General features: G+C 42.2%; 1 protein-coding gene across 3 annotated transcripts in view; it reads right to left on the bottom strand.

The window, feature by feature from the left end:
* Positions 1–216: 216 nt before the first annotated feature.
* The window catches only part of LOC147010627 (interleukin-20 receptor subunit alpha-like), a 96,832-nt gene continuing 74,980 nt past the window's right edge, over positions 217–22,068 (bottom strand). For 2 of the 3 annotated variants that reach the window (XM_085860524.1, XM_085860523.1), the window contains exons 2-7: positions 17,429–17,561; positions 13,304–13,476; positions 11,511–11,683; positions 9,619–9,787; positions 4,356–4,489; positions 217–3,164 (exon numbers count right to left, since the gene is read on the bottom strand). In XM_085860524.1, the coding sequence (XP_085716650.1) occupies positions 2,661–3,164; positions 4,356–4,489; positions 9,619–9,787; positions 11,511–11,683; positions 13,304–13,476; positions 17,429–17,469 (1,194 nt within the window). In that variant the 5' untranslated portion in view covers positions 17,470–17,561 and the 3' untranslated portion in view covers positions 217–2,660. Of the gene's footprint in view, positions 3,165–4,355; positions 4,490–9,618; positions 9,788–11,510; positions 11,684–13,303; positions 13,477–17,428; positions 17,562–18,388; positions 18,949–22,068 lie in introns of those variants that run through there. The other variant, XM_085860522.1, reaches the window with a different exon arrangement.

The raw sequence follows: 22,068 nt of genomic DNA, 5'->3' as shown, positions 1-22,068 counted from the left end.
GACTTTGCAAAGTAGATACGTCGTGCAATGTCTGGTTTCACTTCGTGCGGCGCATTTTCTTCACCCCACCTGTGCCAGAAAATCCTTGTGCTGTGCTGATAAGCATTTGGGGTTAACTCTGGCAATGTGACATTCCAACTTAAATGTTTTCACTTTGCGAAAGCCACCCGTGACACGTTTTCTACGAAGTTGAACCCACAAAGAAAAATATATTTTCACCACTTTATTGGAGCAACTGTTGCAACAGCAAGAGGCACAGGGGGGGGGGGATGACAATGCAATGGAGAGCACTGCGGTCTTGTGGGGGGGGTTGAGGATGGGGGTGAGGAGGGGGGGAGCACCATCAACGATTACTGAAAGCACCTTTGTGCACCTGAGTGCTCGAAAAGCAAATATCGTAACTCTGCACTTACGAGAAAGCAATTCGCTTCAAAACATTCTGCGTTTCTAATTACTGTGTTGCCAATCATTTTGTCTTCCTCGTTTATCGCAATTTGTGCTCGAAGGAAGACAATACATGTGAAGAGGCGAGTTCGCGATTTGGGAATTCCAACGAAACCCTTTACAATTCAAGGTCGATCGATCCGTCATTGTGAGTGCGACCATCATCCATTGATTCGTCGCAGGGTCCTTCTTCCCTTACTCTTGCGTCAATGATCATAGTTCGAGGGGGAGTTCATAAAGTTCTGAAAACGAGCTTCTCATTTATGGTCATCATCCAATAAAGGCCAAGGTTTAATATATTTTTTAAACTTTTCAATACATGAAAAAAAATTTCAGAATAAAAAAATATTTCCAAAATTGATATATGCGAATATGTTGACAAAAAGAGACGACTTTCTTGGATCTTTGTTCCTCGTTGTGAAAACATTTTTGAACGCCCCATGTGAGCATGGAGGACTATGTGGAATTAGAATAAGGGTAGACTGGAGGACAGCCAGGTCAAAGCCACTTCATAGCCAGGTGGTGTGGCAATATCAAAATGCACCTCAATGGAGGTACTTGGGCAAGAATGCAGGTGATATTGACTTTACAAGCAGCAGCGTCAGGATGTTCATACCAAGCTGAGCAAAGGCTTCTCGCATGAGCAAGGCCAAACGCAGGCTGCTCCCACGAGTTAGGCCTAAAATAAGCTGCTCACAGGAGGCCTAACAATGGAGACGGCTCACACGAGGCCTAAAGCTCGAGAGGGCTCACACGAGGCCTAAAAGTCGAGACGGCTCACACGAGGCCTAAAGGTTGAGAGGGCTCACACGAGGCCTAAAAGTCGAGACGGCTCACACGAGGCCGAAAGGTCAAGACGGCTCACATGAGGCCAAAGGTCGAAATGGCACACACGAGGCCTAATGGTGAAGACGGTTCACACGAGGCCTAACAGTGGAGATTGAACCCACGAGCCTGAACAGAGGTTGTTCCTCAGGGATAGAGAATGAAAGCAAAACAGAGATTCATGTCTGTGTTCCAAGCTGATCATTTCCACGTCACGGATGAAATGAAGTCGGTGAACTTCATCTCGGGCCTTAATAGGACTTCAAACCTTTGCGAAAAACGAATGATGGAAGTGATGAAATGTCTTGCTTGCACTGATGGCTAATTGTGAAGATTCAATGATTTTCAAATGACAATAATATTACAAACAATCCCAGCATATAGAGCTCATTTTGATCGATTCATTTTAAAATAGGTCATATTTTTGGTATATGTATCCCACCATAGACACAAAACATCAAGATCGACGTCTTACTCGCACTACCTACAGACAGTTACATATAATATGTACTCTGTACAATAAAAAAAAAGTTTCAAAATTCAATAAAACAAGAATGAAACAAGAACTTCTTCAAATTTCTACCGAGAAATGTAATGCATTAAGAGCTATCTATTTATTACATATGCAATAGGAGCGGGGCTAAAATCGAATTCGACGAAAGGAAGAGAAAGGATGGTGGGAGGCAGGGACACAACAAAAAAATTTGAAAGGGAGGGGTGGGCTGAAGGGATAAAGAATTAGAGGATTAGAGGAGGATCCCAAAATATCAAGTAGCACAGATTCATATAAATTAAACAGTGTTGGACAGAAGGTATGTTGCAGACATTGCACCGTGTGTACATAATACTTGACCCTGCTGGACCCCGCTGGACCCTGCTGGTGATACCATAATCACCAATGTTCCATACTTTAACAGAGTGTCGGTGCTGTCCAAGTAGTCTTTTTGGCAATTAGGGTTATTCTAGGTGGTTTGCCATTACGCTCCTAGAGGTCAGTAAGAACGCAGGTTCAGGTGGTGTCAACGATAACTCGCCAACTCTTGGTAAAAGGCTTTAACGACCAGTACAGGCAGATGGGTCCTCCCGGTTAGCGTCCTTCCGATGGACAACCGTACATTGGTGCCTCGTCCTGCATGCGAAGCACCAGGGTGACAGTTTTTACCTGAGTCAAAATTCAAACTAATCACTCAGGGTTATGTGCATACTCTAAGCTCCCTCATAGTAGCCCCCATAATATAGAGATGCCCCCCCCCAAGTAAACTACTGTACACAGTACAGCATCGTGTGTACACGCACTGAGATAGATCAGAACTATTCCTGCTTGTGATTCTCCATCAGACTGATGTGGACAGATCTCTGATCTAAAATCTCGATGCAGGCCCAGAGCTTCCTCAAACTTCGTTAACCACGGTAACCGTGGCGTAGGAATTGCACAACTCTTTCCGAAAATCTTTGTCATTTTCACAGCATTTTTCTTGCTTTGCTTTGTTGCAAAGATGTTCTCCTGATATCACAAGTGACTGGAGCATTTTAAGGGCCTCTGCTTCTGAGACAGCATGCAATGCACCGTCTGAATTTTCAGAATCCGACGCAAGGCCTTTGGAGATCGAGCAGGCCATGCTGTAATTGCAGTTCACCGAAGGTGCGTCCCAGTTACATACAACATCTCCACTCTGAGAGATCAACATCCTTGACCGGTAAGGTTCCACGAAGGTGGTGTCCGTCTCTTCTTCGGCTTCTTCAATTCCCACGCTACTGCAGAGGAGCTCCGAGGTGGTTGTAATTGAGCTTGTGATACATGAAGAGATTTCCGTAACCGTGCTGATTGAACTCTCGTCCTCGCTCTGTGTTGATGCCAGGTCATGGTTGCGTTTCGGGAGGTTGTCTAAATCCAGCTGCAAAAAAAGTACCGTTAAGTATCATGGCCTTCTGTTTAATGTGCAATCTCTGAGTTGAACATTACACCGATATTGTTATTATTTTGATGCACCATGCTCTATAACTGTCAGTACTGCCCAAGTAGATTTTTGGCTGGGGTTAGAATCCTGGATGGGTCACCACTCTAATACAGAACACTGTAACACCAACAGCATAAACTATCATAATCTGATTAATAACATAATTATAATGTTAACAACTGCCTTGAGCCGCCTGCTTCTTCCTTTTTGATGCAGCACATGGCTGCGGTGGGTGGCATCATTTTAGTGGCATACGAAGATGCAATTTGGCTAAAGGAAAACACCAGAATTATTTTCTTCCAAAAATCTGACATAATGCCTCGAGTGTACAGATAGGTAAGTGTAGACTCAGAGGATAGTCAGCTTTGGAGAAACATGACAGTTCTCGCAAAGACTTCTTAGTTTGCAAGCAGCACAAGGCTGCAGGGTAGCATCATTGTTTGAGGGGGAAGATGTGCCAACGATAGAGCACCCTCTGTAGATTTGGGTAGGAATTTGGAATTTGTTCAGGGTGCCTGCGATAGCTCGCCCACTCTTCACAAAGGACACCATCGGAATATTTGACATCCACCGACTAATGCCGGCAGAAGGGACACCAAGTTTAACGTCCATTCAAGGAACGACACACACATTGATGAATCACCCTGCTGAAACACCAGGGTGACAGTTCATAACTGGGTCGGGATTCAAACCCAGGTTAGATAGCTTACAGGTGAGTGTGCATACCTCTCGGCCATTCTGCCACCCAAGCAAATAATTGAGCTTCCAAGATGTGTGATTTCACAATTAATAAAAATCATTTCATTCATTCACACAAGTGCAGCACCTGCTTGGCTATGGTTTACATCATTCCTGATGGTGCACTGATGCTGCTGATGCAATTTCCCCTCGTATAGATTAAGGGCAGAAATTTAGAATTTGCTTGGGTACCGGTACACAATGGCCTTCTCATTTCAAAATGGACTGTAGGATCTTCCGATCCGGGTTTACAGTCTGGTCGGGATTCGTACACAGACTAGACAGCTCAAAGTCGAGTTAGCAAATCCCGAGATATCCTTCCAGCTGTTGATGACATCATTTTAAAATACAACTACCCACATATTACTTTGTTGTAAAACTACACCTCACCAGGCCTTTAGGAAATGTTTTGTCATTTGGGTGGATGTAACGGTAGAGCAAAATGCCTGTGACACAGATGGTGAACACAACCCCTGCCAAGACAACGGCGAGAAGGCACTTCCAGGTAAGGTATGCATATGGGCCTGCAAACATAAACACAGACACAGACACACTGCATCAGGAGGATTCCCCCCTCCCCAAAATCCCAACCTTCTGCCATTCATACGGGAGTAAAGGCCCTGTCACACCTTGACCATTTAGCCAGCGTATGCATGACGTATGCAAATTTGGCTAAAACGCTGGCACATGTCGAATACGTTATGGGTAAGTTTGTGTACGTTAAGAGCACGCTGGCATACGTCTTAGTACGCTGGCTTTTTTTCGTAGTACGCTGGCCTACATCTTTGTACGCTGGCATATGTCGGAGTACGCCGAGGTGTTAGACAAATTTTCCATGCTTGAAATTTTTCGACGTATGCCAGCGTGTGACTCACACGTTCCACATAATGCTGGCCATAAGTTGTAGGCACGTTACGCGATCGTTGACACACGTCAAAACACGTTACTTGTAAGTTACTCATCAGTCGAAACACATCGAGGTAATGTTTGGCGTTCCCGAAACTTATTTCTAACCTATGAGTAATGTGTTGTGGGCACGTTACGCGATCGTTGACACACGTCGACACACGTTAATTGTACGTTACTCATAAGTCGAAACACGTCAATGTAATGGTTAGCATCAGTGTTCCAGACTCCCTGGTTTTTTATATTTTCTTTTCTTCGGTATGACGGTGATGTTGACACTTCGATTTCTCGTGCGGTTATGATTTAAATCGTTGAGCGGCAGCCTATTAATTATATTATATTATAACCGCACGAGAAATCGAAGTGTCAACATCACCGTCATACCGAAGAAAGAAAAAAAAAAACAGGGAGTCTGGAACACTGACGCCAACCATTACCTTGACGTGTTTCGACTGATGAGTAACGTACAGTGGGACCCGCTTAATAGAATCACGGTTAATAGAATCACCCGCATTATAGAATCAAAATCGTTGAGACCGATTCCATTGTATCTAAATGTACACAATTTTTCCCGTTTATTAGAATCAAAAACCCGCTTAATAGAATCAGCTGCTGGCCATCCACTTCGACAGTTCAGCGCCTACTGGCCGCACAGTTCCAACTTTTGCCACCAGGCGGCTGACGTCACGCTAAAAATAACGCTATGCCACTACAGTGATTTCGGTAGTCATTGTACAGATAGGCAGACGGCTGACAGCTGCAGTCTAAGCACTTGGCGTGTCGTCATTTCCACGAGGGACAGAAAACGAAAGCGGACGGATCGTTCAAACATTGATAAAGCACAAATCCTGAGGGACTATGACGCTTTGCCCAGAATGAGCCAACGAGAAGCTGCAGACAAGTTGGAAATTAACCAGCCGATCCTATGCAAGATTCTGAAAGATCGAGAGGCCATTCTGAAAGGTCAAGTGGATTCGTCTTCTTCTCAGAAACGCAAGCGAAGCGGCAACGCACCCAATGTCGAATCAGCAATGGTCAAGTGGATTCAAACTTCTAGAGAAAAGGAAGCACCGCTTTCTGGACCTCTGATGCGGGAGAAAGCGGTTCAAGAAAAGACATGGAATCGTCCACAAGAATCTTCACGGAGAGGCAGCGGCGGCTGACATAGGAGGGAAACAACAATGGCTGGACCACGTGTTTCCGGATCTCGTAGAAGGCTTCACGGCTGATGAGATCTGGAATGCTGACGAAACCGGGTTGTATTTTCGGGCCTTACCAGACGGAACGTTCCTCTTCAAGGGAGATCAGCACTGCGGTGGGAAAAAGCCAAAGGAAAGAATCACGGTGCTTTTTTGCTGCTCGATGACTGGTGCTAACCGTCCTCCTTTCGGTATTGGTAAAAGCAAGAATCCACGGTGTTTCAAAGGCCTCAAAACAATTCCAGTTCGCTACAGAGCCAATTCTTCCGCATGGATGACAGGTTTTCTCTTCACTGAATGGCTCGATGAGTGGAATCGCGAGCTTCGGCGTCATGACCAGAAAGCGTTGCTTCTCATCGACAACTGTCCAGCACATCCCCAATCACTTCAACTTCAACATAGTGAACTGCTGGCGCAAAGGAGGAATTTTCATCGGAGCGGCAAGCGAAGGCGAAAGGGTCGAGAGCAATGACGACGACGAGTTTGCCAACCCTCTTCAAATGGATCCCGACCAATGGCAGGACTTCGTCAACATGGACACCACTCTCCAAACCACAGACGATGATGTCACAGACGAAGCCATCGTTTCGGCAGTCCAACGCGAAATGGGAATTGCTACTGACGCAGACTATGATGCCGACACTAAAGTGGAGGAAGAGGAGGAAGAGGAGATCTCTGTCCCGACCATCAAGGAAATGATGTCTGCAGCTAAGACGATCAGGCTTGGTTTGCTATCACATGGGTTCAGTGACATGGCCTTCCTGCGCAAACTTGACAAGGAGGTCACCGCCATTGCCACAGACTCGTTAAAGCAGGCAACAATCGACAATTTTTTCATTACAGAGTAGGCTCATCGACAAACCTATGTTGTTTTGCTTTGAAAAGTACATATGTACTGTACGTGTAATTGTTTTATTTTCAGTAGTAAGTTACATTGTTTTGAGCAAGTGTGTCATATAAATCAAACTAAATGCTGAGTATTTGTCTCCGTATGTGTACTCGACATTTGATCCACTTGATACTCCACAACTCTGGTGAACTCGGATATTAGAATCACCCGCTTATTAGAATCAAATTTGTCCGGCCCAAAGTGATTCTATTAAGCGGGTCCCACTGTACAAGTAACGTGTGTCGACGTGTGTCAACGACCGTGTAATGTGCCTACAACTCATGCCAGCATATGCGGAATGTGTGTCATACGCCGAGTACGTCGAGAAATTTTCTACATGCTGAAAATTTCTCGACGTACTCGGCGTATGACGACGTATGCCAGAGTACTACGACGTATGCCAGAGTACTGCGATGTATGCCAATGTACTGCGACGTATGCCAGCGTGCTCTTAACGTATACAAAACTTACCCATAACGTATTCGACGTGTGCCAGCTTGGTTCGGCAAATTTTTCATACGTTGGCATACGCTGGCTAAAACGTCAAGGTGTGACAGCAGCTTTACACTTCGATGTCTAGTGTGGTTATGATTTGAATCGTCGAGCCGCAGCCTAGTAATAGCCTATGTCACGTGATCGCCGGCGATATGCTGCCGCGCTATGCATAAGTTAGACTATCGTTGGGCATAGGTTATGAACGCCGACAACACGCTCAGCATTCGTTGGGATAAGTTATCTATATGTGATTGAAACGTTCTGTGTACGTTACTAATACGTTATGCTTACATCCAACACGTTATTATACGCCCAAAACTTAAAAAAACAAAACATGAATAGTTCAGCGTACGCCAGCGTTTTACATACATTTTGAGACCTTGCCATACGCTGGCTAAAACGTCAAGGTGTGACATGGCCCGAAAGAAGATGGTTCGGTGCTATCTGTTCAATGTTCGAGGGCCTTTCAAAAAGTTCAACAAACAACATGCTTGCGTTAATGCAAGACACACCAACACTTCGAGTTCACAGCATGTAAATTTACTTTCAACTCTTCCATTAATTTCGTTGAAGTCAAGAGTAGACTTTTCTCGAAGTGTCCGTCATGCTGGGTGATGTCGTTGTGTTAGGCATTGGGCGGTGCTTCAAATGCAATAATTATAAGATTGATGTTGTCTCTATTTATACCATTCATCGTTGGATTGCTGTTGGTGCTCTATTGCCCTCATCACCTGTTCTTGATGGGTATATCCACTAGTTACCATGACAACTAAAAAGCCATTTTATATCAAGCTTAGCAATCCATTGAAGCACAGTCCTTACGTCATCTTAAAAGAGTAATGTACAGAGTTTACATCTTCAAGGAGGGGGAGGGAATGTGATGTAGTGGAATAAAGTAAGAAAATAATTCGCAAAAGCAACTAGAACGGGCACTCGTAGAGCGCATACCTTCGCCGCAGCCACTAATTACCTTTGTATTAAGTTGTCCACAACGCATCTCAATACAAATATACATTTCGTGACCCCCATGACCTTTGACCCACAACCGCTACCTCGGGTGACAATAGTACTATACCTTGTGTCATTTCAGAAGATGGGGAATTGAACACTGAACAATTTGGAGTTAATTTGATGTAAATCGGAAACATATTAACCGTTTTCATCATGAAAAAACGATGTTGACCTTTTTGTGACCTTGACCTTTGATCCGATCGCTCCCAAAATCTAATGGATTTGTCCTTTCATGATGCCAAACAAATCCAAAACAATTAAAGCCTCTCTGCGTTTTTTTTTTTTTGCGTTAAGTTGTCCACAACGCTTTCCGATATAAATGTGAATTTGTGTGACCCCCTTGACCTTTGACCCCCAACCGCTGCCTTGAGTGACAAAAGTACTATACCATGTGTCATATTAGAGGATGGGGAATTTAATTTTGAACATTTTGGAGTTAATTTGCTGTAAATCAAAACAAAATTGACAATTTAATCGCTAAAAAACGATTTTGACCTTTTTGTGACCTTGACCTTAACCTTTGATCCGATCGCTCCCAAAATCTAATCAATTTGTCCTCTCGTGATGCCAAACACATCCATAAAATTTCATGACAATCTGCGAAGTGGTTTTTGTGTAATGTTGTCCACAACGCTTCCCAATCAAAAACTCCATTTTGGTGACCCCCTTGACCTTTGACTTCCACAGACTAACTAGGGTTGCAAACACGATACCATACGCTATATCAGTGGATCGGGATTTGTATACTGAACATTTTGGACTTAATTTGATGTAAATCGGAACAAAATTGACACTTTAATCGCAAAAAAACGATTTTGACATTTTTGTGACCTTGACCTTGACCTTTGATCCGATCGCTCCCAAAAGCTTCGCCTAGCGTCCTTGAGTAACTGCACATCTCTCAAAATTTCATGCAAATCGGTCCAGCAGTTTTTGCGCAATGTTGTCCACACACATATTTACCAATAAATAAATACACAGGGGTCAATACAATACCTTCGTCAAAGAAAGAACAGGTGTCAAAAGGGAAGGTGGGTAAAGGAGATAGGCTATGTGTGCAGAGCAATGGGGGCTTGAGGAAGGGGTGGGTTGAAAAGATTCCGCCATTTTTGCATACATGACATGTAGATGCCACTGAGCATGGTAAACGTACTGTGGGTTTTCAGGCATTTTTGCTCTGAATGTGAACACTTTCCTCGATTAAGCCACAGAACAGGGGTTGCATTGAAGCAGTACTCTCGTCCCAGCTCTGGGACAGGCAGGGTGACGGTCCTCTTTGTATCCATCCCGGTTTCGTTCATCTCTTTTGATACGAGGCTGGTCTGTGAAAGGACAAAAATTCACAACACGTATTCAAACGACAGAAAACTGATCTACAGTCACCGGAGAACCGCAAGGGGCAATCGACATATTAAGTACGCAATTAGGTGCTGGTGGTTGTGGTTGGGAGAGGTGGCAGCGAATACAACTGAGCAATATAAAATCATGAAAAGAAAAGAAGAGAAGGGGAAAGGGCAGAAAATAGGAATTAGGGGAAAGCATGGAATGGAAATGTATGCAGCCTATTTGATGTGGGGATGAAGGAGACGTTAAAAGTTTCACGAATTTTTTTTTTTTCATGTATAGTATGCAGGTGTCTGCAACCGATGTCATGATGGTCAATGTTGGATAATGTAATCACCGTGTTTGTTGGGATTGTACAATGGTCATGTTTTTTGGGAACCGCGTTATTGCTGTTGGCTAGAAAAGTTTGGGTCTTGAATTATTTGCAAAATTATCTCCACTTTGACTTAGTGTCCGGTCAGGTAGACATCTTCACCAACTCAAATCAAACCATTTCTGATCCGATGTATCATCATCTGTTTAAGAGCGTTGGTGCTGCCAAAGCAGTTTCTTGGCCAGGAGTCATGCTGGACGGTTTGCCATCCCTCTCCCAGCAGTAGTTAGGGCAAGAATTTGTAATTTGGTCAGTGTCCTGGTGATAACTCGCCCACTCTTTGCGAAAGACACCATGGAGTGTTCAATGTCCACCAACTAACGCCGGCAGATGGGACGCACAGTTGAATCTGTCCAGAATCGAACCATTTACCGAACGAAAAATTAACTTGTTCACACCTAAATCCAATAAAATGGTCACTCTTATGAAAATACAGACCATCACATCACACACATTGACATATGACTTCACAAAAGGATAAACAAATGGTGGACTACACAATACAGCACAATCTTTTCTGCCACAGCATCAGAACAGCAGTCATGTACATAAGGTTGCCCTTTATTACAGAAGTTGTCCATTCATATGTGGCATGGAAACACCTGGGTGCGTGAATTTGTTGCTTATCGCGTGAGGGTTGGTGAAACCACACAGGAAGAACACTCAGAGATAGCAAGCGGTGTAACCTGAAAAAGTAAGAGCGACCGGTGTGTAAGAGCAATATATCGCAGAAGATCAGACCATTTGCTATACATTAAATTTAATACAGGGATTTGTAACTTGTTCAGGGTGCTGGAGATGACTCGCCAAGTCTTTTTGAAAGACACCAGGGGTTCTTTAATCCAACCCACTAATGCTGGCAAATGGGCCACCCAGCTTAACATCCATCTGAGCAACAGCACACACGTTGATGAATCACCATGCCTGCGAAACACCGGGATGACGGTTTATAGCTGCGTAGGGGTTTAAACCCAAGCTTGACAGCTTAGAGACGATTGTACGTACTTCTTGGCGGTAAATTTAACGTGTTGAATAGATGATTGCGCAATAAACTCCTAAATACCTTTCCGGTTGAAATACAACTTCCTTTCTCTTCTTAATAACAAATGAGACAACAATGACGTCATACGTCCAAGCTGTCACACAGCGGTTATTTTGTACCGGATTAGGTAGTTTACTGAATGACGTCGACAAATAGTTTATTTGAACATCTTAAATATTTTCATTCAAGCAAAAGATACTCAGTGCAAAAGATATAATTAAATAATTTTTAAAAATTTGCCAGGTCGTCCGTTATTCGGAATTTTTTACATCTTTAACTTTCTCACCATCTTATCTGTTCCTGTTTCCTGGCACGTGACCTTGTATTCCAAGTCAGGAAAAAAGTACCGCACAGTCATGACCACCCCGTCTTTGGTGTGTGGCGTGGGTGAGTCCATGATTGTGGTGACAAAAATTCCATCGCTGAAGGTGACGTTGAACTGTAGGACCTTCAGATCAGCTGGAGAAACACCAATCGAGGAGAAGAGAAAATTGGTGGGGAATAGTCATGAAATGAAATCCACAGTTTCAATAAAATCAACCATGATTATGCTGATCTACCACGATCACCATGCTTACAAGGCCAGGTGTTAGCCTAATGGTTAAGGTGATTGGTTTAAGATCCTAAGGTCTTGAGTTCAAGGTCTTGGCTAAGGTCTTGACTAAGGTCTTGAGTTCAAGCCCTTGTCAAATCCATTGAATCAACACCAGGGAGGATTGACTCAGCCTGTTATCCTTCTGAGGTTGGCAAAATGAGTTCCAACTTACTGGAAACAGAGACATTGCATCAGTGGCACAGCTGTGCCCCCAGAAAATGATGCAACCAAGCAGCCATAGGCTACATAAAAATAAAAAAAATAAAAAACATGTTTACAGCTATCATCTGTCACAAGGGTCTTGGCACTATTTTTGATAAAGATGACGTCCTTTATCATCGGAAGCAATGCAAAGTTTGGGTTGTGCTTTAAAAAACAAACAAACACTAGATTTGGTGGTAGTGGTGGTGGTTGCCCTTCATAGCTGAAGGTCTTTCACATGAAGCATGTCAACCACCTGATCAATTTGTTTGCAGTGTAGAAGCTTCCACCAAGACACCAACCACATTCGAAGAAAGCAAGCAGTGCAACCTGATGTCAAGGAACCTCCAAGCAGACGAGACCACTTCATACCCACAGTCCAGGCATGATTTTGTAATCTGTTGAGAATGGTGTTGATAACGCGCATATTCTTTCCAAAGAACACCATGAGATATTCGTTGTTCATGAAGGATTGCCAGCAGACAGTACACCAGTTTAACGTCCATCCGAGGGATGACACACCCATTTATGTCTGACCCTGCATGCGAAATATCAGGATGGCAGTTGATAGTTGAGTCGAGATTAGAAGCCAGGTGAGTGAGTATACCTATAGGCTCTCAGCTACCCTGTCAACCCTATTACATTTACGATGCACATACTCAGTAAATAAAACATGACAAAGACAGACAACAGTTCTGTTGTGCAACATTCAAATTTACTATCGCAAGAAAACTTCTAAAGGCCATGTTGCGCCATGCCAAATACGGTTGTGTCACAGTATTTTTTTTCATCTCGTTATGTTGAACAATCAATTATGAAACGGTATTAGTGGCCATATTCATAGGATTATGTTGGTAAAAATGGCTGAAATCCCTCACTCCATCCCTCCATCCCCCATCACGCCCACCACCCACCAGGTAAATCCTATACATCCCCCTTCCATCCTCTCCCCGTGGTATTCCTATGTACCCCCTCATCCTTCATCCTCTCATTTCAAATTTCTTCCATTTACAAACGTAATATATAAATGAGAAAAACCTTTTTTTTGTATACCAAGTCGAGGCTCGTGGAAGAGTTAATTCACAGAAACATATAACAAGGCAGGAGACAAGAGGGGCGGGAGAGGTAAGTACAAAATAGTGGGGAACAAAGACAATAGGATGTTTGTGGAAGGGAGAGGGATGGGGCTGGGTTCAAGGGGTATACAAAATGGTACTACAGGGACTTTCAGGAAGGAAAACAAATGTACTTTGCTAAAATTATTAATCAAATGAAAAACTTACTGTCTGACAGGGGAGAGAAGCAATCAGTGTAGACCCATTCGGAGGAGCATCCATATCCAACCCACACCACTTGCACTCTGGCCCAGTATTCACATTCCTCATCGGTGAGCCGAAGGTCACAACGAGTTCGAACGATGTTTGTACAATCAGAGACCCGTCTCCATTTGTCCCCACTGCAACAAAACGCGAGGGTGGTTAGTATACCCATTTTCATCACCGGGGTGTTTACCTTTTTGGACGGGGCTATGTTGCGAGGCTCATCCAGGTGTGACCGATGAGGCCGTGGATCAACTGAAAGTACAAAGCTGAACGTGCATGGACGGTGGCACCAAGTGGCTCACATTTCTTGGCTCACACTTTCATCGCAACATGAGATAAATGATCACGTGACGTCTGTCTGAGCCAAAACAATGGTCCGATTTTACGACAGAGAGATTCAAGAATACTCTTACTAAAAACAAAAAGGAGAAAACTTTTCTGCCATTTGCTGGTTCCTATTATTCAATTGTTTGTTTTTTTGTTACATAGCATTGTAGACAACGTGTTGTTCATTTTGATGTGGATAATAATAATAAAGTTCAAAGTTCACTTGCAGTGCACAACTTTATGACGTATAAAGGGAGAGTTAAGAAGTTTCTCCTTTTTCAAAAGTTTCAGAAGCAAAGGCCCTGATGTATACTCCAAGGGCATCATGATTTTCACTCCCCCTCCCTCTCCCCCACCCACCACTAGCAAAGATGTACAATATGTGACATCGAGCTGCCGAGGCAGTTTTTCCTTGGCAAGAGGGCACTATAGACCAAGTTTCTTGTGGAGCGCTTGCCAACTCGCTTAAGCACTCAAGCAAGCACTCCATTCAAAACAGTTGATAAGGAACGGCTGGCTTGGCAAGCGTTAGTTAGCTGCTTGGTAACTGAACACACCCCGAGACGGGTGGCCACTCCGACGCAGGACCAGGATGGGTCACTAATCGGTGGTTCATTCTACCCAGTAAGCTGGTAGTCATTTTGCTGATCTCAGAAGGATGACAGGCTGAGTGAACTCACCTGGTATTATTTACATAATGGCACGACAGGGGCTCAAATTCAGGTACTTAGGTCCCAAATATATCAAACCAGTCACTTTAACCATTATTAGACAACACAGGGCTTTTTTCTTGGAAAAAGAGGAAAAAAGGGGGGGGGATGTTCTTGACTACCAATATTAAGCTTCTTCTGAGATGAAGAATAGGTGAGCTATCGCCGACACCCCCCAAAAAATTAAATTGCTGCCTGAACCGACAGGTGGCATGCATAACATCAGTGGCACATTGTGCTCCCAGCAACGACACAATCACAAGTTGCATGCAAAATGAATGAATGATTCGATGCGTTGACCTACTTTGGATTTGAAAGCCAACTCTACAAAAGTCCATTACTCCTGTCCCTGATTTTAAAAAACAACAAACTTCCATCACACATGATGTTTCATAAGGAAATCTACTTCTTCTTTTCTCTAATTCTCAGGAAATATCCTGAAATCTCACAAGAAAGTGTCCGTTATGGGTCAAAACAGTAGTCGTGTATTAACTGGATCGGTACAGGTTAATGGAGCACCCACCTCTCACAAAATTATCCGATTATTATTCGTCAATAATGTGATGAGAATATCATCAGAATCTCATGAGGATAAAACAAGAAGATCATGAAAACTTCATGAGTGAAGTGATAATTATTAGTTGATCTCAAAGCGGTGCCATGTGAAAGATCGCCATATTCGTTTATCATACACTCTTCAGCTTTGCAGCTTTTCATTGGTCATGGATTATGTCTCCATGAGTAAAATCTACATTGCACTTGTCATTTATACAAAGCACAAATTAATAATACGAATTAAAAACATAGGGGCAGTACACCTGGGCGCTCACCTGGTAGCGGCTAACCAGGGAACCACTGGTAGGCATGCATAACCCACAACATATGCAGCGGCGAAGAAAATAAATACCTATGGATTTTTTTTTATGCCATGAACAAACTTTTGTACATCACGGGTGATAAAGGTTGTGGTCAAGTTTCATTGCAATTGTGTGTGTAGTTTCGGAGAATGAAGCAAATACCTATTTTGGGGGGCAACTACCCTCCCATAAACCCCCTTAGACTACGATTTTTTAACGGTAAACTTCGGTACATCACAGGTGATGAAGGTTGTGATGAAGTTTCATCAGAATTGTGTGTGGAGTTTTTGAGAATAAAGTAAATATCTCTTTTTGTGGGGGGGGGGGTGGGGGTTCACCCCCCCCACCCCATGAACTCCCTTAGACCCCGATTTTCTTTTAATTGTGTGAACAATCTTTGGTACATATACGGTGATGAGCGTTGTCGTAAAGTTTCAGATATTGTATGCGTAGTTTCAGAGAAGAAGTTGCAAGTAATTGTGGACAGACGGATGGACGGACAATGTGCCATCCCATAAGCTCCCTGGAACTGCATTCCGGGTGAGCTAAAAACCAAAAGCATTCAAGTCATCCTTCGTTCATTCATTCACTTACTAAATACAAAATACATCTGCTGAAAGTAAAAGCATTACAAGGAAACAAGAGAGATAATAGAACACGATACCCGTGCAGTGTTTCGGTATATGTGCAATTTGAGTTTGGAGGATTGGATCACGTGGATTAAATAACTCGAAATCTGGAGTGAAATCTGAAAATGTTAAGAAATCGGCGATGTTTAGTTTTTGCGGGTTCGTGCCATTACCAATCAGCTTTCTATCGCTTGCCAAGCCAGCTGTTCCTTATCAACCATTTAATTGTAGTGCTTGCTTGAGTGCTTAATCCGCTTGCCAAGCACCCTTCCTTCTATCATTTCTCACGTTTCTCTTCCACAAGCCGAGATGTTGGACAGCAACAATTTTGGATTAAAAGTACCTTGTGCAATGGAACCTAAATGTACACGCACTAATGAGTAGATATACTTGATTAAATCTTAAAGCCGAATTCTGTTTCTTAGAATAAGTTATGGTGAAACAACTTTGCCTGATTGTGGTTTATTACCCAGCGTGCATAACATAAAGCGGGATTAAGCAATCGGTTAACTCTGTCTGTCTGTCAGTCTAGATGTATGATGAAGGAACTACTTAATTTCAATTGAGTTTTATATTTTGAACACGAGAACATAAACTGGAACATGAATCCAAACACAAACCTGTAGTTTACTGTCTTTAGGGACGTCATAAAAGACAAAACAACAGGCATGAATAAGTAATTTAACATGTTAAAAAATGTTCGTGTAAAAGAGGATGTATCATCGATGGCAAACTTCGGAATAAAAGTTTTTTTTTTTCTACAGCCTTTTAAAGTTTATGTTATTTCATTGAATTATATCCTTGAACACTGTAAAACACAAATCGCCTTCTTGGAACTTCCGAAAATCTTCAGTCCAGCACTACTTGGGCAAGACTTTATGCCGACTCGACCAATCAAATTTCCCAGGCACTCTGAGGGCGGAGTTGGCAGAAGGTTTTGCTCCAGAATTGTCCATTTGACCCATCGGCTTTGTATAGCTGCCATCACGCCTGTTCTTCCATGGTCACGAATAAAGTCAATATAAATCGTGTTTTGAATTGCAAAGCAAGAGTTGAATAGACCATTTCCATGCCCTTTTTCTGAAGACTGCATGGGTCAAGGTGTTTTTAAACTCTCTAGTTACAACTGCAGTTCCGTTCACTTCACCCAGATCCTATTGGCTGAAACCATGTTGAATACATTGTCAGAGAAAGAAGAAAAAGAACAACAACCTTTTCAGGATTTGTTTGAATCTTTGAGTGGTGGGACCCAGCTACAAATACTATCATCTCAGTGCTGATGGAGGAGTTTCATCACAGAGAACAACACCCTCATGTGGCTTGATTGGTGAAAGGATCACCTACCTCCAATCACACAGGCTTTAAATACAGCACAGCATATTGTGGAATAAAAATATATCTTTGGGCTTACCTCCATGACCTCCAGATTATGTTGTTGGGTAAAGAGAACAACAAACAATGAGCAACAATAATCAACAACAACCACTTGACATTCATGGAAGTCCCTTACAAATGGCAGATGAGGAAGTTGAGTTAATCAGAACAACTTTGTAAACTCCGCACCTTTTGAGATATTCCACGGTGTATGTCAGGTTGGATCCCATCTGCCTGGGAGGCTCCCACGTCACATAATGCCACAGGTTAGTGGAGTTGAATCGAACCTTTTGAGGATTAAACTCAGGATGGATACAAGAACCTGGGAAAACAAAACACAACAATTGTGCTGAGTTGTTAATAAGCATTAAGTCATATCTTTATTACTTAGGCAAGTGATTGCGGAGGAGAGGATGGGGGTGAGTGAAAGCGAGGAGGAGGGGGTAGAGTCAGAACTCCATTTGCTTCCATTAAAAATAAAAAGTAGATGTGCCCCTAAAGCAAGAAATAAATCCAATTTATTGGTTGTACCAGTGAAGTCAGTTGTAAAGTTACTAAGAAAGCAAAATAACACAAACAGCACATTTGCCTTACTACCCCTCCATCAACATTGAATAAAAACTTCCTATATTCCCTTCGAAACACTTATTATGACCAAAACAGCCATTTATGAAGTACCACCTCAAATAACATCTTGTCGCTAACTACTTAAAACAGCAACAATTATTTGGCCTGCTTTCATCAATGAAACTGTCACCTGCTGATGAACACACACCAGGAGTGTTCAAAACGTTTGGCAAACGAGATACTGGCAATCCATTATGTGTGCACATACTTTGAGAAAGAGCAAATGAAAAAGTTTTAAAGAAATTTCCCGAAGTTTAGTTCTAAAATGTATTAAGTGCTTTTATATTTTTTCGATGTGAGCATTTTTTGTTCTTCACTTAGCTTTCAGTATTTCCATCAGTTAATCAACCTAGAGAAAAAACCCTGCAAAAATAACATATTAAGAACCTGTTGGAGTGGCTCTTTCTCATGGTGGCATCCTCCTACCCATCGGACTCCAAAAAAAAAAAAAGAAAAAAAAGAGCGATAAGACCTGTAGTTCTCGCTCTGTCATATCAAAACCCGGAATGTGGTTTCACTCACCTTTTACTGTCGAGCACAGGAGTGCAAAGAAAAGGCAATGTGACAGTGTTTCGGGAACACCGGGCCATTTCATTCGCACCATGATGGCCCGGCCCCAACAACATGAGAGTCGCATCAAGGCATGGTCTCTCCCGTTGGTTGTGGCTCGACTGAACGTGGTTCAGGATGCATGGCTTGGAGCAGTCTCGAATGGAAGTGAATGAGTCATTGAGCTCATGGCTTTTTCAACCTTCCGGTGAACTTACTGCGATACTGTGGTAGTATGAGATTCAGGGTGTCTTTTTCACCACAATCCAGGGATGACCACTGTACAAGTTCCCTCTTTCTATTTCACTCGAGATAATACTCAAACTTCACTCTTCCTCGCTGTTATTTTCTCCAGAAGATTTTCAAAGCCAGGACTGTAAAACGTCAAAACCGAGCTTGAAATGGCATTCCAGCTCCATTAACCAAAGAGTTACTTGGTAATCTCAAGAACTCATTTCACTGTAATTTCGTGCAGCCAGGAAACATTGAGTAGCACGTTGAATAAATGCCACAAAGTTACTTTGTTTTGTTTTTTTCTGGGTTTTATACACTTTGCGGCAAATCCACAGAAATGTACAGGCATCTGATTGCTCCACCCCATACACGCCTGAGTTCGTTACAGCATAACCGCAAAGTTAGCTGCTGGTGGTAGACCAATAAATAGGAGGGTATGTGGTTATACATTTGAAGCACGGCATTTCTGGTGTGTTTATATATGCAGTATATAAAGTATATATATGTCAAGGCTGAGGAGCTGATATGAAACTTTTATTAGAGAAATAAGAAGTACAGTATAAGGAAGATTTTAAAGCTTCATTTATTTTTCAAGGTATTCCCTGCTACACGTGTACACTTGTCTGTGTGAAAACCTTTAAGACACACACACACACACACACACACACACACACACACACACACACACACACACACACACACACACACACACACACACACACACACACACACACACACACACTTATTTCAGCATGCGTGCCTTGGCATCTTCATTTGAAAACCTGTCACCGAGATGTTCTTTGAGTGATCAAAAGAGATGAAGATCACAAGGTGATGAGTCTGGACTGTATATTGGGTGATTTGGATCATCCCAGCTCACCTCTACAAGAGTGATTTTGGTCACATTTAACATGTGTTAAGAAGCATTATCATGCAGTAAAGTTGTGTCCTGGGATATAGTGGCTATCATCTTTGTGTTTCTCGTCTCACTTCTTGATAGATAAGAGGTCACTGCAGTCCAAGGAATCAATGGGTTTCCCATTTACAAAAAAAATCCCACATGGGTTAAACAGTTAAGGCCTCAAAACAGAATTGCCATAAGCTTTCCATCTGATGTCTGAAACCGTAAACTTCAAAAGAAACAAGAAAGCATCTGAAAATGCAAAACCCATCTTTTTCCACTTTGTACTGGAAATAAACTTAATGAAACCAACAGTTAAAAAAAAATGTACATTTTATTAATTTATGTTCTCCTCAATGTCATAATAAAGGTTTGTTGAAGATTTGATGACAAAAGCTCAATTGGTAAAAATGTAATGGCCTGCACATACACTGAATCTCAATGGTAAACAAGGATTTCGATTAAAACATTTATGGCTGGTCTACTACTTCACCGATGACATCATCTTTACAATCCTCGAATCCCCATTGGGAGTCGAATGAGATGTGCCAAGTTTCAAGTTTTTCCGATCAGTGGTTTCAGAGATATGATGCTTTAAATTTTTGCGTTTATTCCAAGATGGCTGCCATAGCATGTGAACTATGATGTCACAATTATAATTAAAATATTCTCCATGGGGGTCGCCCCTACCTTGAAAATTTTTTGTCAATGGACAAGTGGTTGCTGAGAAAAAAAACGTTCAATAACAAGAGCATCATAAAAAGGCTAAAAAAATGGTCGAAGAATAACAATAATAATTTATATATAATGGAGCAACGTTTTTTGATTATGTGATTATGTATAATATGTGATTATGTATAAACAGTGCCAATAGAAAGTCTACACCCCTTTCAAAATTTGCACCTTTTGTTGCCTTATAGCCTGGAATTAAATTGCATTAAATCAGAATTTTTCCAACTTTATTTACACATCATAACCCACAACTTCCAAGTGAAAAACAAATTCTACAAATTTCAGGAAATTATTCAAGAATACAAAGCTAGAATCTCTTGGGTAAGTATGCCACCCCCCCCCCCTAGTTAATAAATGGTGGAAGTACCTTCGACAGCAATTACAGCTGTGAGTCTGTTGGGATAGGTCTCTACCAACTTTGCACACATTGATTGGGCAATATTTGCCCATTCTTCTACGCAAAACTGTTCAAGCTCAGTGAAGTTCCATGGGGAGCGTTGATGGACCGCAATCTTCAAGTCATGCCACAGATTTTCAATTGGATTTCGGTCGGGGCTCTGACTGGGCCACTCAAGGATATTTATCTCTTTGTTCCTTAGCCACTCCAGTGCAGCTTTGGCTATGTGCTTTGGGTCATTGTCATGCTGAAAGATGAACTTCCGTCCCAATCTCAGCTTTCTTGAAGAGGGCAGCAGGATTTCCTTGAGGATTTTTCTGTATTTCCTCCCATCCATCCATCTGTCTGTTTGTTTGGTTGTCTGTTAATTTGTTTGTGTACAGGATATCTCAAAAAGTTGTGCAAGGATCTGGCTGAAATTTTGTGGACGGGTTTGGTGTGAGACGAGGACGAACTGAATAGATTTTGGTGAAGATCCTGATCCGGATCAGGCTATTAGAAATTTTTAAGTGATGCTTCACCATTGAGAGATAGGGCCAAAAGCGATATGTAGCACAATATCTCAAAAAGTTGTGGACGGATTTGGATGAAACTTGAAGTGTGTGACAAGGAAGAATTGATTCAATTTTGGTGAAGCTCCAGATCTGGATCCGGATCCGGATGTGATAATTTTTTAAGTGATTATTCACCATTGAAAGATAAGGCTAAACCGATATCTCAAAAATGTATTGGGCATTACAGGGTGGATATATGCGCTCTACTCAGCACCTTTCTAGTTTTATTCTGAAATAATCACAATCTCTACAGTTTAACACAAATGGAGACCAATTAACTTGGTATGTGATTTTGAAGGTGATTTGTTACACCTGAACTAATTTCCAATTGCTATAATTATAATTGACTCTAATCCAACCAAGATATTCAAATTTTGTATTTTTATTTAATTCCCTGAAATTTGTGGAATTTGTTTTTGACTTGGAAGTTGTGGGTTATGATGTGTAAATAACGGTGGAAAAAAAAAAATCTGATTTCATGCAATTTCATTCCAGGTAAAAAGGCAACAAAAGGTGAAAATTTTGAAAGAAGATGTAGACTTTCTTTTGGCACTGTATGTATGTATGTATGTATGTATGTATGTATGTATGTATGTACGTACGTATGAGGTCCATCAAAAAAAGTAACGAGACTGACTTCACAGAAATTTTATTCCACAAAATATATTGAAATCACAGCTTGTCCCCTTCAAAATAGTTTCCCTCCAGTCTCACACACTTGTCCATCCTCTTCTTCCACGCTTCGATGCACCCCGGAAGGCTTCTTCTAGAATCCTCCGGAGCTCCGTCGTCACAGACCTTTTGTTGGCCTCCACATCAGGAAATTGGGTCCCCT

Source organism: Eptatretus burgeri, chromosome 16 (genome assembly GCF_056783735.1).
Source record: "Eptatretus burgeri isolate ZD-2024b chromosome 16, Ebu_testis_v1, whole genome shotgun sequence".
Taxonomy (NCBI): Eukaryota; Metazoa; Chordata; class Myxini; order Myxiniformes; family Myxinidae; genus Eptatretus; species Eptatretus burgeri.
This window is presented reverse-complemented; position numbering and strand designations above follow the sequence as displayed.